Source organism: Cynoglossus semilaevis, chromosome 13, assembly GCF_000523025.1.
Source record: "Cynoglossus semilaevis isolate Cse_v1.0 chromosome 13, Cse_v1.0, whole genome shotgun sequence".
Lineage (NCBI taxonomy): Eukaryota > Metazoa > Chordata > Actinopteri > Pleuronectiformes > Cynoglossidae > Cynoglossus > Cynoglossus semilaevis.
The window spans coordinates 8,058,911-8,074,849 of record NC_024319.1 but is presented as its reverse complement, the minus strand read 5'-3'; the positions used below and the strand labels follow the sequence as shown (position 1 = coordinate 8,074,849).

At 39.3% G+C, this 15,939-nt stretch overlaps 2 protein-coding genes and 1 long non-coding RNA gene across 7 annotated transcripts in view; 2 read left to right on the top strand and 1 right to left on the bottom strand.

Moving 5' to 3' along the window:
* Positions 1-10,083, top strand: part of LOC103388362 (MAGUK p55 subfamily member 6-like) — a 10,850-nt gene extending 767 nt beyond the window's left edge. The window contains exons 2-15 of one of the 3 annotated variants that reach the window (XR_003051591.1): positions 1,962-2,029; positions 2,396-2,474; positions 3,078-3,190; positions 4,449-4,601; positions 5,200-5,349; positions 5,526-5,753; positions 6,412-6,543; positions 6,850-6,952; positions 7,067-7,138; positions 7,219-7,380; positions 7,463-7,665; positions 7,765-7,893; positions 8,140-8,378; positions 9,946-10,083. Coding sequence is in view for 1 of the 3 variants with exons in the window: in XM_025061791.1 (XP_024917559.1) it covers positions 2,444-2,474; positions 3,078-3,190; positions 4,449-4,601; positions 5,200-5,349; positions 5,526-5,753; positions 6,412-6,543; positions 6,850-6,952; positions 7,067-7,138; positions 7,219-7,380; positions 7,463-7,665; positions 7,765-7,893; positions 8,140-8,316 (1,653 nt within the window). In the remaining 2 variants the exon portion in view is untranslated. Of the gene's footprint in view, positions 1-1,961; positions 2,030-2,395; positions 2,475-3,077; positions 3,191-4,448; positions 4,602-5,199; positions 5,350-5,525; positions 5,754-6,411; positions 6,544-6,849; positions 6,953-7,066; positions 7,139-7,218; positions 7,381-7,462; positions 7,679-7,764; positions 7,894-8,139; positions 9,161-9,945 lie in introns of those variants that run through there. The other 2 variants (XR_003051592.1, XM_025061791.1) reach the window with 2 other exon arrangements.
* Positions 9,650-13,509, bottom strand: LOC103388361 (gasdermin-E). Of its 2 annotated transcripts, none has more exons than XM_008323303.3 (10): positions 13,352-13,509; positions 12,550-12,761; positions 12,271-12,463; positions 11,553-11,727; positions 11,324-11,444; positions 11,088-11,207; positions 10,805-10,932; positions 10,468-10,654; positions 10,261-10,334; positions 9,650-10,172 (listed from the first exon to the last, which is right to left on the bottom strand). In XM_008323303.3, the coding sequence occupies exons 1-10, from the start codon at positions 13,354-13,356 to the stop codon at positions 9,948-9,950; spliced, it is 1,440 nt and encodes a 479-aa protein (XP_008321525.1). In that variant the 5' UTR covers positions 13,357-13,509; the 3' UTR covers positions 9,650-9,947. The 2 variants fall into 2 exon arrangements, with proteins under 2 accessions (XP_008321525.1, XP_016893587.1); XM_017038098.2 differs by having other exon boundaries at positions 13,360-13,490.
* On the top strand, positions 12,693-14,986 carry LOC107989434 (uncharacterized). 2 transcript variants are annotated; one of them, XR_003051594.1, is made up of 4 exons: positions 12,693-12,780; positions 13,052-13,129; positions 14,280-14,739; positions 14,949-14,986. It is a non-coding gene; the product is annotated as an uncharacterized LOC107989434 (long non-coding RNA). The 2 variants fall into 2 exon arrangements; XR_003051593.1 differs by having other exon boundaries at positions 12,763-13,129.
* The last annotated feature ends 953 nt before the right edge of the window (positions 14,987-15,939 follow it).

Sequence of the window (15,939 nt, the reverse complement as noted above, 5' to 3'; positions counted from 1 at the left end):
GCTGTACCGATGGCTAGTTTAGCTTTTAGCTTGAGCCACATTGAGACGCCAGCTGGTCAACCTGTTAGCCAACTTTGCCGCGTTTTGCTAATGTGAAAAAATACTGACAGTAAGCGAGCTTGTCAGAGTTAACTTTTACCATATATTTTGTTAGTTTGACATATCAGCGGTATGCCTCGGTGTTTGAGACGTTTTACACGTGTAAGAGGTTGCTAGTGTGTGCTAACAAATATTAGCACTGCTAACTTGCCTTGTACGTAGCGACGGCAAACACTAACTCGACACGGAAGAGGAGCTGAGGGTATTTAATGAAAAATAAACCACATGTCAACACACAAGTGCACTGTTATAGACCATGGTTAATAGCAAATAAACGCGAGTTGACGATCAAATGAGCTCTCTCTGTAGATAATGACGCACCAATGGCTGGTTATTATCCGTGTGGAATTATCCACACGTGCGCAGAACTCGTGCCCAGGGAACGGAATAAAATTGTTCACCGCAGGCTAATAGTAGAACTACTTTGTTAAATGATTTATGTCTTAATACAAACAGAATTCAAACTCCACGCGAACACACGACACTGGGGAATAACCATGTTCTGTGAGGGCTGATTAAAACAGTTGACTAGACTGAGTTTCCATTCATTCTCGAGGTTTTTTTCTTTTATAAAACACGAACGCTTCTTCTCATAAAATTAAGCCTCACATTTTAAATACCAAGAACAATAGAACTCAGGCGTAAGTTAAGGAAAGGTTTCACGTGAAGAAATGATTGCATGTAAACAATAACTAAACTTTGAATGGGCAAACAAGAAATACATCACATTTATGGGTTTAAAACAACTTTTATTTCGAGTATCCATGTCGCTACGTGTAAATTAGGACCGGAACGAATTAAAAACCCATTAATTTTGATTAGATGACTTCAGACGAAACATGCAAATTAACAGTTAACGCACACACTCCAGGCCAGCAGTTGGCGATAATGTGCCACATGTATTACCGTAGAACTTCAGACCTATCGCATCAGTGCTCAATGCAGTACACGTTGCTGCGAGCCCAGTTGGTAGGGTTATCAGAAATGTCTTAAAATTGTGAATATGATATCTGTAATTGGGAGCCTGCACTCATCTGTAAATGTACTACATTTAGTGTTGGAAACCGATTAGAATTTACAATTTTGTTGGTTAAGTTCATTTGTATGTCTGTTGATTAATTCATTTGTCAACCAAAATAAGTTTGAATTGAAAATAATGTTACTGTTTCATAAAAAGAGAATTATTAATAATTTAATTATTAATTACTGAATTACAAGACCTGGTTCAAAAATGCATTAATATTTAATCTCTGTGGGATAAATACCTGACCAGAGATTGTCCCAATTTAAGGGCAGTAGTTTTACCTGGGCAAATATTTCAAAGGCACCTGAGGGACACAGGCATTTGGGTGTGTCTCAGAGTTTTCTTTTGTGTTTTTCTGATGGTGTGTTGAACATTCATGCTAAAAAGAATCTGGACCACAGGGTGTGTGGGTAATAGCTGCTGCCTATCTGACAGGGGTCCCCAACAGTTCTATTAAATCTCTAAAGTATGTCACCTACTGATGAAGGATACTGCAATCAGAGCTTTGAGTTTAAATCCCTAAAAGCTTATATTGAATTTTCAGCTACTGGTCTGGGACCTGTTTAGACTGGTGGTATTGGTTTAAACCAGAAGTAGTCATATGACTCACAGGGACAACGAGACTGACTGCATTACAACACCAGTGAAATTAAGGCATCCTTTAGAGAAAGGAGCTCAACAGCATGAACTACTCCTATCACCACCAACAGGGGTTCAGTGCCATAAAGGACAGTCTAATTCTAACATAAGTGCACTGTTATTCACCTGTTCAGTGCCATAAAGGACAGTCTAATTTATTAAGTGCACTGTTATTCACCCTTTCCCTTTCACCCTCCAGAAACCAGATGGGTGTTTTGTAGAAGTCCAGGTGCTCCGTGTTGGAGTGCTGCAACTGATGATTTGAAGGTGAGTCTTTTTTTCTGTGTGTAGCGCTGATGGTGTAATGTATTTATCTGAAGTTGTGCTTTTATGGATTTGATCCTTTGTGTGTATAAAAGAACCCCAGGGAGGCACCAGGAGAAATGGTTTTGTGTCACTGAGAAAACATGTTTGCACAGAGGATTCCCACGAGGGTCTCTGTGGCTGGCACGGCGGTAATTGCAGGGCAGGAGCAGTCGTTTTTCATTTTGATAGTTTTGATTTTCTGTCCCTTGATTTACATGTGCAATAAAGCAAGTATTTTTGTTTTTTTTATTATATCTTTTATTGAAGAACTTGACCTTAGTTTGTTTCTTTTTTCCCCTTTTTTTCTGAAATGTCTCACTTGGGCAGGTTTCCCACCTCCTCAGTTTCACCTTCCTGAGCCCAACAAAAATAAACATGACTGTGGCCAATGCAAAGTCTGGCTCAGGTAAGTTGCTGTGGGGAGTGGGGTGGGGATGGGATGGGGTGAGTCTTAGCACAATTTCTAACCAGTTAATTGCTGCTGTGTGGTGTGTAAAACCTTTTTTCATGGTCGACTGCCCAGAAATATTTGTGTGGGTGTGTTTACTGTTGCTTGTGAAAGTTCATGTTTATATCAATATGAAATTTAGAAATTGCATATCTTTTTTTTTTTTTAACACATTACAGCTGGTGGTTTGCAAAAATCATGAGGCTAAATTCTGTAGGTTGTGGGCTGCATTGATTTACCAGCCTTTATGCAGTTTCTTCTTGTCTGAGCTCAGCCTCCACAGTCAGTCTTAGTAGTAGAACAATTCCTTTGTGACTCAGTTTGCTTGTTGCTGCTGCAATGGAAATGAGGGATTCTCTGTGAATCGGCTCATTGAGTGTCTGTCCACAGCTTTCTCTTTAATTGTTGGCCATTATTTGAACAGTTTCTCTCTTTTTTCTTTTTCTTCCTATATGTTTAGAACTTTATTTTCAGTTTCATTTCAGACTTTTTTGGGGGGGATTATCACCTGCTGAAATAACAGCATCTTCAGCTAAAGTTATGGACGTCTTTTTTCCCCAGCAATGCAGCAGGTATTGGACAACCTGAAGGAGCTACCAACAGGTACCAAAGACATCGACCTCATCTTCCTGAGGGGCATCATGGAGAGTCCCGTTGTCCGCTCCCTTGCTAAGGTAAGTTATGCCCTCTCTCAAGGCTGGTTCTGTACTGCTGTAGGTCGCACACAAACACTGTTAAAACAGTTTCACTACTGATTTTTTTATTGTCATACAAATGTCTTTTCAACCAATATTACAAACACGTTGGTTACAAGAGTTGGTATTATCAAACGTTAGGGAACTGAAATTTACAGTGTGAGTGTTTGCAACTGACAAAGGCTGCCACAGGAGGCGCTATAGTACTGAGAGGCTTTGTTAATAATTCACAGGAATGAATCACATATTTATCAAACAGCAGTATTTTACAGTTCAAACTAGTTCTGCTTGATGACTTATGACAGCTAAAGCTCTTCATCCGTCTTCTGCATCCACAGATTAGTGCAAACTCCCAGTACAACGACTTCTATTATATTTAACATTTAAAAACTTTCTTTATGTCTCAACCCCATCATCTGGTCTGTAATGGGCTGTCTATCCTGCTTGTTTGTACCAGGACCATTGTAGGTGACATTAGCTCTGTGCTCGCAGCAACATGTTTTAGGCTGAGGTGATATTATTATATTATATGTATATGTGCTGTGGTGATGAGAAAATTTGTTGTTTCACAATTTACACGAAACCATTCTTTTATCCTAGCTGTGAGCACAAAAACAACGAAAAAAAACAAACAACAACTCCACCCAACAAAACCAAGCAAAGTGGCCAGGGCTAAATTGATGACTGCCACCTCCATGGCTGCAGTGTGTGCATCAGTCTTACTGGTGTGTTGTCCATTAGGAAACGGGGAATGGTGGGATTAGACACATTATTTTTCTTAATCAGTTGAAATGGTACATGTACAGATTAACCAAATTTGCAGACAGCCCATTGAAATGCACTGTTGTGTAGGAGAAAAGATTGAGGTCATGGTATTACACTGTGTATATAAATAGAACAATGTCTTTAGAGGACATGTCACACAGGCGTCTCTTGTCCTCCTTTCCTACGCTGCGGCTGCTGCTCCTTCTTCCAAGCTGGATATTTTCCTGCTCGATGAGCACATTTGTTGCTCGTGCTGTATTGTCATGCAAAACAGAGCTCCTTCAGTGAGGGCATAAATGGTGTTTTCCACTGTAATTATACGATTGTAATGAAATGGAGTATGACATACACATTTCTTTATATATTTTCTTTTATTTATTAAGAATTCACTAAGATCATTTTTATGTTAAAATCCATATTAAATTAAAGTCTTTTGTGTGTCTTTGTTTGTTTGTGTGTGTTTTTTGTGTAGGCCCATGAACGTCTTGAAGAAGTGACGTTAAAGGCGGTACAGGACGACAATGTCCAGCTGGTCACAGAGATCCTGGATTCTCTCAACGACCGGACAGAAAATGATGCCGCTGCTGCAGAGCTTGCTAAAATTCTCCAAGAGCCTCATTTTAAGGTACTTTTTGATATTTTTGCCATGCTGCTGTCACACCCCTTCATCATTGCCTGCTCTTGAGTTGAGGCGTAATCAAACGATGTGTTGTACATCTCTGGGATCTGGAAGTTCTTTACGTCAACCCTCGCCTAGTTTACTTTGCAGCTTCGCTTCTTTGTCACTATTCCTATTTTCCACCACTTGCAAGTGCAGCATAGGAGGGTGGGGGGAGTATTTCCTCAGGCCAATAGCAGACTGAGTTTTGTGGGTAAAGCGAGGGGGAGAAAAGTGTGTCACCTACTGTTTCAGTAAATCTTCACATTTGCTAATGCAGTTTGTTGTCTCTGACCACTGCACTTTACTCTGTGGCTGCTCTGGTAAGAACAAGAGAGTTTATTCTCTTTTATTAAACACTTGGCCAACGATCAGTTTATCAGATTAAACTATTGTGTTGATTTGACATCTTTTTACTTAATGTAGATAATCTGTGTTTCTATGCCTATCAATGTTTGTTGTTTTTATATCTCTCATCTGGTTTTATATCTCTAAACATTGTTTTTTGAATAATGAAAGTATCCAAAATGTTTATGTTCCAATGTCTTCTCTGTCTCCGTCTCAGTCTCTGATAGAGGCTCATGACCAAGTGGCTGCAAAGTGCTACGAGATGCCTCAACACTCCCTGGACAGCAATACCTTGGTGACTAGTTCACCGTTGCCAATTGATGCTATCAGGATGATTGGGATCCAAAAGAAGGCTGGAGAACCACTGGTGAGTTTGTCAGACATTTTTGTGGACCACTGCACTGCTGATGAAACATGTAATGTTTCTGCTCTGCTAAAGATGTCATATGTTATGTTTTATGTACAGTATCTCCGTAAACATGATGCACGCAAGTGTTACGAGGTGCAGATGTAATTTACTGCGTGACTGCTCATCTCCTTCAGGGGGTGACTTTCCGTGTGGAGCGGGGGGAGATGGTGATCGCACGGATCCTGCACGGCAGTTCGATTGACAGGCAGGGCATGCTGCACACTGGGGACATAATTCGCGAGGTGAACGGTCACGAGGTCGGCAGCAACCCCCACGAACTCCAGGAGCTGCTGAGAGACTGCAGTGGGAGCATCACGCTCAAAGTGGTGCCCAGTTACAGAGAGACACCAGCACCACCTCAGGTGAGGGAGAGAGAGAGATGCTGCAGATTCATCCTCTAATCTGTGGGGACATAATGATCCAGTAAAATCAGCGTCCGTAGAGCAGTGATACCTGTTAGAGACCTGTGAGAGCTCCCTGACCTGGCTGCTCCCAGAATGCAAGGCTCCTGAAAATCGATTCCTCAAGGGGTCTATTAATACCCCACATACTATCTGGGTATACACCACCCTATTTTCTGGAACACCCCCCCTTCCTCCTCTTCTTCTTACTGTAACAGGCAGACAGCTGACACTGAGGAGCAGTATTTAGGGTTATGTTAGACACTGACCTTTGTACTGGGGAGGATCAAGTTATCTCATTCTTATGTTTGCATATGTATTTGTATTTGGTTTCATGCTGTGTTAACATGTGCTTGTAATGTTGAAACATGCTAGGCCTGTTCACAGTGATTGGCTGTTTTCTTAAGTTAAATTATCTGACCCAGTAGTTAGGTGTCATTATTCTGACGAGTGAGTAAAAAATAAAATTTTATGACCACAGAAATGCAGTTTAACAGTTTATCAATATATATATTGGAACTTTTAATAAGGGACGCGCATACCAGTCAGATGTCATTTTTGTAATTTGAGTGACATGATTTTTGTTTTTCTGATAACTTTGCTGTTTGTGTTACTACAGGTTTATCTGAAGCCACACTTTAACTACAATCCCAATTCTGACAACCTGATCCCCTGTAAAGAAGCAGGCCTGGCTTTCTCCAAGGGAGAGATTCTCCATGTAGTAAACAAGGAGGACACAAACTGGTGGCAGGTAAGGGGGCAGATGTGGATTTTTGGTGTTAAAGAGGAAGTTGTTAAATATAATCTGTATGGAAAACCTTATAGGCTGAAATGTCCTATTGGTCACAGTCAAGGGTCAGGCTGTAACACTAGTTCTCTCCATTCACATTGTTAAAATAACATAATGAGGGCTATGCCACATGAACTATTCTTACTATTATTTACAGAACACATAGAAAGATGATTCGCTGTACTTATTACCTTCTAATCTCTGCATACTGTCTCTGCATATAAAATACCATTTAGTATTTCTAATCTGTCTCTGACCTTTGAACAGGCATGCAAAGTCAATGGTGGAGCCACCGGTCTCATCCCCAGTCAGTACTTGGAGGAGAAAAGAAAAGCGTTTGTGAGAAAAGACTGGGACACTCAGGGTTCTGGTCAGTACCAGTCATTTTTTTCACTTGTATTTTCCATTGTAGTCAACAATATCTTGGCTGCAGCACAGGCGAGTGGTGACTGTGATGCTGTTTATGTGTCTGTGTGTGACACAGGGATGCTCTGTGGGACTCGAAACTCAAAGAAAAAGAAGAAAAAATTGATGTACCTGACTGCCAAAAACGCTGGTGTGTATTCAGTAGGAACAGCACGTGAGGGTTTCACCTCTGAAGAACACTTGAACTTACCTGTGTTTTAATTTGAGCAGAGTTTGATCGTTATGAGCTGCAGATTTATGAAGAGGTAGCCAAGATGCCGCCGTTCCAGAGGAAAACACTTATCCTGATTGGAGCACAGGGAGTTGGCAGACGGAGCCTGAAAAACAGACTTACCGTCCTGGAGCCTTTAAAATTTGGGACAACTGTTCCTTGTGAGTGTGTGAGTCATCAAGGCAATGGGGTTATCGTGATAGGTTTAACTGTCAGACCACATGTAACGGGTTTATCTTTTAGTCACTTCACGGCGTCCCAGAGAAGAGGAGAATAATGGACAGAATTACTGCTTTGTGACACGTGAAGAAATGGAGAAGGACATCAAGAAGGGCAGATACCTGGAGCACGGCGAGTACGATGGCAACCTTTATGGTACCAAGATTGACTCCATCCACGAAGTGGTGTCTATGGGCCGTACCTGCATCCTGGATGTCAACCCCCAGGTTGATTTAGCAGGCACACGCACACACTCACACATGCTCAGTGCAAAGGTTTAGATCTTCTTTTGACGACATGGTTCTGACTTTAAATTTTATGTTCAGGCCCTGAAAGTTCTGAAGACTGCTGAGTTTATGCCATTTGTGGTGTTTATTGCTGCTCCTGAGCTGGACACGCTGCGAGCTATGCACAAAGCTGTAGTTGATGCTGGACTCACTACTAAACTTTTAACGGTAAGATTTCTTTTTTTACTGCATCTATGTTTTTTTTCCCCCTGTACCTTTTTCTACTGGATTCGTATCTCAGTCCAATATTACGGATCTGGGTGATTATTTAATCTAAAACATTAGAACATTTCTGTAAATAGGTTCATATCTTAGAGGTCTGGTTTGAGTCTTACTCAAAATGTTGCTAAAACTTGCTATTGTTTAAGCCTGTAAAAACCAACCACCAACAGTTAAAATCTTTTATGGCAACAGGAAAACGATCTGAAGAAGACTGTAGATGAAAGTGCCAGGATCCGCCGGGCATACAGTCACTACTTTGACCTGACCATTGTTAATGACAATCTGGACAAAGCCTTCGACAAACTGCAGCAGGCAGTGGAGGTACTATTCACAGAACCGCAGTGGGTACCGGTCAGCTGGGTGTACTGATGAACTACTCCCCCTGCTGGACAGACAAGGCTGTTGGCGCTGCAAGGTCTGCGATTATTAGGGTATGTATTCCCTGTATTGCACACAGACTGAATCCCGTGTAATTTGGGTGTTGCACAAAGCTGCATCAGAGTCACCTTGTTCTAAAAACGCCAGATATAGTCAAACACACTATGCAAATCACAGCACACAGGACGTGTTCTTATTGGGAAATAACTTTTTAAAGAGTTCTACATCTTCAGACAAGAAGATGAGGCTGACTGGGATGTCAGTGTGTTTTGAAGTGAAACATGTTTTGCCATATTCATTTTCAACTAACATCAGTATGAACGATATGTGAAATTTATTTATTATATTAGGAGCAAGAGGGTTTTCTTAATTGAAAAGAATACCTCAGTGTTTCAGTTTACAGTACTCACATCACCAGTGTTTCATCTCAATCATCACTACAAGATTAGAATGGTGTCATCTGCATATTATCTCACAATTTCTGTCTAATTTAACCATATCATGCCACCTACTGTTTATTCCTGTACAGGACGTAGTACATCAGTGTTGACTCAATATTTTCCTTGCACTCAAGTACATAAATTCTGTTGAGTGTCCAAAGCCTAGATCATATGTTTGTTTTTGACTGGAAGAACAGTTAATGGTTGTGTGTCAGTAAGGACTTTTGAGCAGGGTGCTGTAACTCAGTGAACCGTCCCTCTTGATGTGACATTGCTAAAAAAAACTTAACTGTTTTGATTTAATTTCATATTGACTTATAAAGGTATATTTTACAAGATTTCGGGAAAAAGATGTATTTTCATTTGTGAAATAAAAAAAACAAGTGTTTTTTAAACCATCTGATTTCTGTTTTCTCACATTGACATGACACGTTTTTTATAGTAAGGTCATTTTTTGACTTTATTTTTCAATAATATGATAATATTGAATACAAGCGAGGTATTGTAACTAATCGTGATAAATTGAGATAACAGTTAGATGTAAGTTTCACAACTGTTTCTATTTGTGATTAAGACAAATTAATAACTTGACTTTAATAACTTGAATAAATTGATGGATTTCAGTTATTTCTGTGCATCTTACAGGAGTTGTTTGTAAAACTCAGGTGAACTGGCTGTTTGCAAACAGTGATGCATTTATGACTATCTATGTAAAAGAGACTATCAGTGGATGGATGGTGAAAATACTGGTCATACAGTTGACCTCATTGTGCTCATGAGTCACAATGTTGAACATTTAAATGATTAATTCCACAAATTTATACATGCATTTATTTAGGCAGTCCTTAAAATAATATTTGAAATTTATACATGCATTTATTTAGGCAGCCCTTAAAATAATGGACCCTTTATATTGATTCTGATTGGCTTCAGGGTTACTATTTCAAAAGACACAGTGATAAGCTTTACCAAAAAATGTGATCCAAATCTATGCAAAAATATACATATAATTATAACACCCTTAAAAAAAAGAATTGTTTGGGTGTTTCCCATCCAGTAAAGTCATCTCAAATATTTCCTAAAAAAAATCAGTTTAAAGTTTAAAAAAACACTGACCCTCTTCACATTGGCACAGTAGAGTCTGAAGTAGTTGTTGGTTATTAAAGCATCTTCTCTTCAGCCTCAGCAGACGGACAAAGAAGCCAGAGCCCTGACAGCGATACACAGGAGCAGAGGAGCGTGTCCTGCTTCTGGGTTTATTTCCGTCATCACAGTGTCCCCGTCCTTTCTCAGAGACACGTTAGAGGAGGCAAACAGATGAACGACCTTTTCAAAGACGTCCTCTGTCAGTGGAGTCTGGTCTTTGCTGCTCAGCAGCAGCTCTCCTTTACCTGATACACAGGACACCTGCGAAAAGATGTGAGACATCCGAACCGTGAGGTCACTGAGATCCATCACGTTGTTGCCTTTCAAATTTTTTTTTGTGGTAACCTACTAGTTGATCCATTGTCTGTAGCTCTGCTTGGCTGCAGCACACTCCCAAAATGGCAAGGCAGTCATTTGTCATCTCTGAAAATCCAACAACCACCAAAACAGGGTATTAGGTTTTGAGGCCACCTTGTGAACAATGACTTTTCAAACGCAACATCAGTTTGAAAAGTCGGCTAAAGTTAAAGGCTGTGCAGTGCGTGGCTTCTCTCACCATCCAATGAGCTGATAATGAGGTGTATGGCTGTAAGGACTGATGTGGACTCAACAGTTGGAACTGACCCCTCCTTATCACACTGTTTCACAAGGTCCAGGATGGCTTGGATTTTCTGTTTCGGAGGCTCTGTTGCGCTGATGTCATCCAGGGCAGAACTGCTCTGGTCCAGACAGACATGGTCCAACTGACACGGCAGGGAGACATTTTTAAAAAACGGTGTAATTAGAAATTGATTAGATGTGTTCATATAAATATTTTCCAACACTATGTTAAAATGTCTTGGACAAATTAAATAGAAAATGTCAATGTTGTTTCTCCATGTATCAGTAGTTACCACAGTCTGGAGTTCTCTGACAGCTGCTGGGTCCTGGATAATTGGTGCAAGTTGTTGAAAGAGGCGTGATTTTGTGGTGACAGGAAGAGATGAAAGCAGATGAAAATATTCATGATGAATTTGGAGGTCTGTGGAGGAAAGAAATCAATGGAACCATTATAATATGTAAAATATGTATGACATATTATACATATATACAGTACATATATACAGTATATATGTATATATGTAAAGTTATATATGCATATATATAGATATTTATTTTATTTAAGCTGCAATTTACCCTCTTGTAGTTTACTGTTAGCATGAGCATGTGGCGATGCCCCTGTAACTCCCAGCAGCCCCCTCTTCACAGGACCGTCAACTTCAAAACCTCCAGTGGTGTCTGACATTAGACATAACTCTGCCAAGAAAGACCAACAAACTAAAGGTGAGCACACGACAACATTATTTTAACATTTTCTTGTCTTTTCTGATCACTAATCACTAATCCATAATATAATTGAAAGAATTCCTCACCAAAGCATCCATCGTATTTGATCTCCAGCTCTATGAGGCCGTAGGCCACAGCAGTGTGTGAGGGAATCTCCATGGTCACGTTACTGTCTTTGCTCAGGCTTGTGTTCTCTTTTAAAGAAATCTACAGGAACAAAGATCCAAGACATGTTCAAGGTTCACTGGTGTCTGTTGTAAATGCTGAAAGTTTTAATTAATCTGAATTTCATTTCTCTATCTCATGACATCCCACCTTAGTGGTCCGGGGACAGCTGAAGCTCAATCCTGCCCCACACTGTCCGGCTTGCTGCACCTCCTCTATGACAGAGCAGGGTGTGGTGGTCATGATCCGTTCCTTCACAATTCCCAAAACCTGTCGTTTCTTCTCTTTCGTCTGCTGGATCAAACTGTGGGACATGTCCAGGACTCTGCGATGGTAAATTACAACATCATCAGTGTTGAATTTGATTTTTAGTTTTATTTACTTCAGTAAAGAGCAACATTGCTGACTAGAGAATGACATTTAAGTTTGTACCTTTGAAACGTTTAAAAATACTGATAAGATGACATTTAGCTAATGTTACTTATCCCTCAATCTTAATTATAAAGCCAAGCCTACAGAATAATTATTTGTAATTTGTATTACTATTTATTTGTAGTAAATAAAAAGTGGTAGGACGAATTAAGTGAAATTGGGTTATTTTCCACAAAACATTCATAGTTATAATCATTACTTTGATCATTTTTTCTGCAGCATTTTTAACAACACGAAAACAAAGGAAAGACATAAACAAAAACAGCATATGACCAGTGTTAACACTCAACTGAACTCTATGTTTACAACTAGACAAAGGTCACTCCTGCTGTTTGCATGTCCTTAAAGGAGATAAGATTTATTTCTAATGTTTTTTTGTTTTTTTTACACCTAATCTAGGAAACAAGGAACTGACTCCAGGTGGGAACATACAAACCTGCTTTTAGATTCATGTAGTAACTTCTGAACGTGTACTTCTTCTTTTTTCAAACTTCCAAAGTAGGACTGCAGCTTCAGAGAGTCTTTACCCTTCAGGCTCACGTTGGAGTGGAGGAGCTCTGCATCCACCCCGCTGTGAATGTTGTCACCATAGGTTCCATTGAATTTGATGAAGTCTGTCTCTGTTATGACTATGGACGATGAAGCAAGCACTCTATGGCATCAGAGTTACACACGACACAGCATGTGGACTTGGACAAAGGGCTGTGATGATTACCTGGTTCTATGGGCGTGTCTCCTGTAAGTATATCGTTGAGGGTAAAATCTGTGGGCAGATGCCTGGGCTTCTGCCAGAACCAGAAACGCTTGCGTTTCACCACCAACGTCAGTATATCGATGACGTCATTCAGGCTGGACACAGGGATAAGTAACCCTCCATGGTCCACCTCCTCCACCAAGTTTCTAGTAGCCGTGGCAAACATCTCCTCGCTGTAAAATAATGAATAATGTAGGTGACCACTGAGAAAAAGAGAAAAAAGGGTGTTCGTATGAACTGTATGATGATTGATGGAAATAATTGGTATTTAACAAAACATTTTCCCATGCTAATTATGTTTGGCAAGAACTCTGCCACTGGTTTTTGAAAGTCACTTAACTTTCACTTTCAAAACTTTCAATCCCTAGCACAATGACGATTAAGTCTAGACACTAAATGTTCGGACACGGTTTTAAGCACATGAATGTTAACATGTTCTGGTTTCTCTGCGTCTCTGTATCAGAAGTGACTGTATCTCTGGTTTTCGGACAAAACAGAACAATCTTTCTACACGAATAATGTAGGAGACAGCGATCTACGAGTAAGTACTGTTATCTATCATTTCGGGGTCCAAATGAGAAATCGATTGATCGCTAAAATAGCACTCGTGGATCAGCTTCTGTTTGAAAAACGCTCACTGCACGATCCAGCAGTACATACACAGTGAAACAGCGGCTACAATGCTATTAGCATCTGTACATTTAGCAACTACATCTCTTAGAGAATGTGGAGATTGCATTTGGTAAAAAAAAAACCGTGTTACCGCATTACGTTAGTGGTGAACCAGAAAAGACGAAGAAAAACAGCCAACACAAACAAAGTTCTGTTTCAGCTTGATCATCTGTCCAATGTTTTCTGGACAAAAGACACTGCGGTGAAGTTGGGTTAGCGTTGGTAACGCGGATATTTAGGAACCGTCAACAACTTCACATTTGAAATGAAAAGGAAATGTATTTTAAATTACAAATTGTACTATTTCTAACCCAGTTTATCCCACGCATAAAACAACCAAACCTGGGTCTATAAGGATAAATCATGAAATGCGTTGAATGTGTTGGTGCACATTTATGTTTTCTCCAATACTCTGCAATTAATAGTTATTCTGTTTCTGTCAGCGTTACAGCTTGTCCAGCGGTACTCTTTGAAATGCACTTTGTGTCTGTACATGTATATACATATGTGTCTATAGGTTTGTTTTAAATAACGATCCCTAGAAGAGATCCGCGAGGAACATCCAATCTAAAACGAACTTATGTGGGACTCAAAAGAATGATCTCATACAAGAAACGTATTATTGTATTGTTTTTATTATTATTAATAATAATATCGTCATTATTATTGTTGTTCCTGTTGTTGTAAACAATAATGACAATTATAAACAATAATAATATGTCATTAGGCCAAACTATATTCAACCAAATTGAAGTAGAAATTTGTAATTAAAATCGGAAATGACAAAAAATCTAAAAAATCTCAAATAATCTAAGGCAATACTGCAGTGATTTCAGAGCACTGTGACATCAGTTTTTTACGTGGGTTTATGGAATAGGTGTTGCATTTGTTGCCACCTAGTGGCGAAATTGTGATAAATCTGACCAGCCTTATATGTATAGACCATACTTTCAAAACGTATTAAAAAATAAATAATTAATTGAAAGACCCTAATTTTCCATTTTTATTTTTCATCAAAGACAGGTTCTTAAGTCAAAATAAGGAGATACCATCTGACAGGACCTGTGCTGGATCCCACAAATCAGTGCAACTGTGAAGACGGCCAGACCAAGTCTATTCTACCTCAGAGGAATGAGGGACTTCTGGCTCCCCCTCGAGGTGCTCAGGAACTTTTACACCTGTACTATTGAGATCATCTTGTGTGGGTGCAGCACTATATGGACAGGAAGCTGGACTTTTGGCCCTTAAAGGACAGTCCATTCAGCCATGTGTACCATCAGAACCACCCTCCAAAACTTGCAGGACATTTACACAAAACCTTCCGGGACTATGGGTCCGGAGATCCTTAAACAGCCCATCCACCTCGAAAATTATCTCCTCTCTCCTCTGCCATCAGACCAGCATCTCAGCTGCCTGAGAATCAAGACAGAGAGGAAAAAAAGAAAAGGCCATCCGTCTGCTCAACCTCGGACATTAAAAGTAAAGTCCTATATCGCACTTCTCTAACACAAACATGTTTTACACTTAAAAGTCCTTTTCTTTTTCATTTTAATTAAGTCACAGAATGAGCAGACTTGAAGAAGAAGATAATTTCTTTTAAATTTTATTTATGAGTCAAAAAATGCCGATATATTCTGAAAACGAAAAATAACTTCTGCTAATGCATTTTAATTTGAATTATGGTACAGATTGTGTTCCATACTAGCCTGTCATTGGATGATGGCTGGTGCCGAAGAAAAAATGGAGGTTGAGGATTGCCGAGCAGAAGACTTAGAAAAAGGACATTCTTCATCCTATCTCAGCCACCTCTCAACTAGGGTTGTCGAAACTTCCACAACAAACCCACGAAAGCACGGGGGGGTGAGTAGAGTATCTGTTATTTGAATAAAACCTTTCTCAGTTAAGAAATATGTACCTTGATGATGTCATGATGTGATTATTTTCACATAGCTTAGCATCCTAAAGCTAACTTTTCCGTGAAGTAGGAGCACAGTAAGAAATAATACAAACGTACAATTTTAATGGCAGTTGGTCCCAGCTCCTGGTTGTTGTAGTCTAGACTGTGAGCTTAGGATGGACAGTGATACACCATCAAAATTGCAGCTGGATTGGTCATGCAGATCTTTGAGAATTTGCGCTAAATTTGACGTTAAAGTGATAAAAGGACATTGTGATGGTATTAAATATGAAAGGAGCCACCTCATGTTGTAGCCAGGTATTTAAACAGCACCCAACAGTCTAAGTTGTCACAGACTATTTGTATTTAAATTGTTGATTAAAAACAACTATTTGCAGAGTGGATGTATAACATCCTTTTTTTGCATCAATAATTTTAATAATAATAAATAATTATAAGTAACTAAGTTGCTTAAACTCAATGTAAATTTTAATTTAGTTTTTAAAAAAATGTTATCTTATGTTTGGTCAAAAACTATTTATTTTACAAAAACCTTTGTAAAATTTATTTTTAAAATTTCATCTTTTCCTGCAAGTTTCTCACAAAATTAGTGCATTTAAAAAAAGTTCCTGCAAAATGTGAACTGTTCATGTTTTTTTGTCTTTTTTTGTCACTTGGCAGCATGTTTCAGGACCTAATCTTGCATTTTAGTGCATATTGAACTACTTATAAAAGATACTTTTTGGACCCCAAGTCATGTTTTTGGGTGATTTTTTAAATAT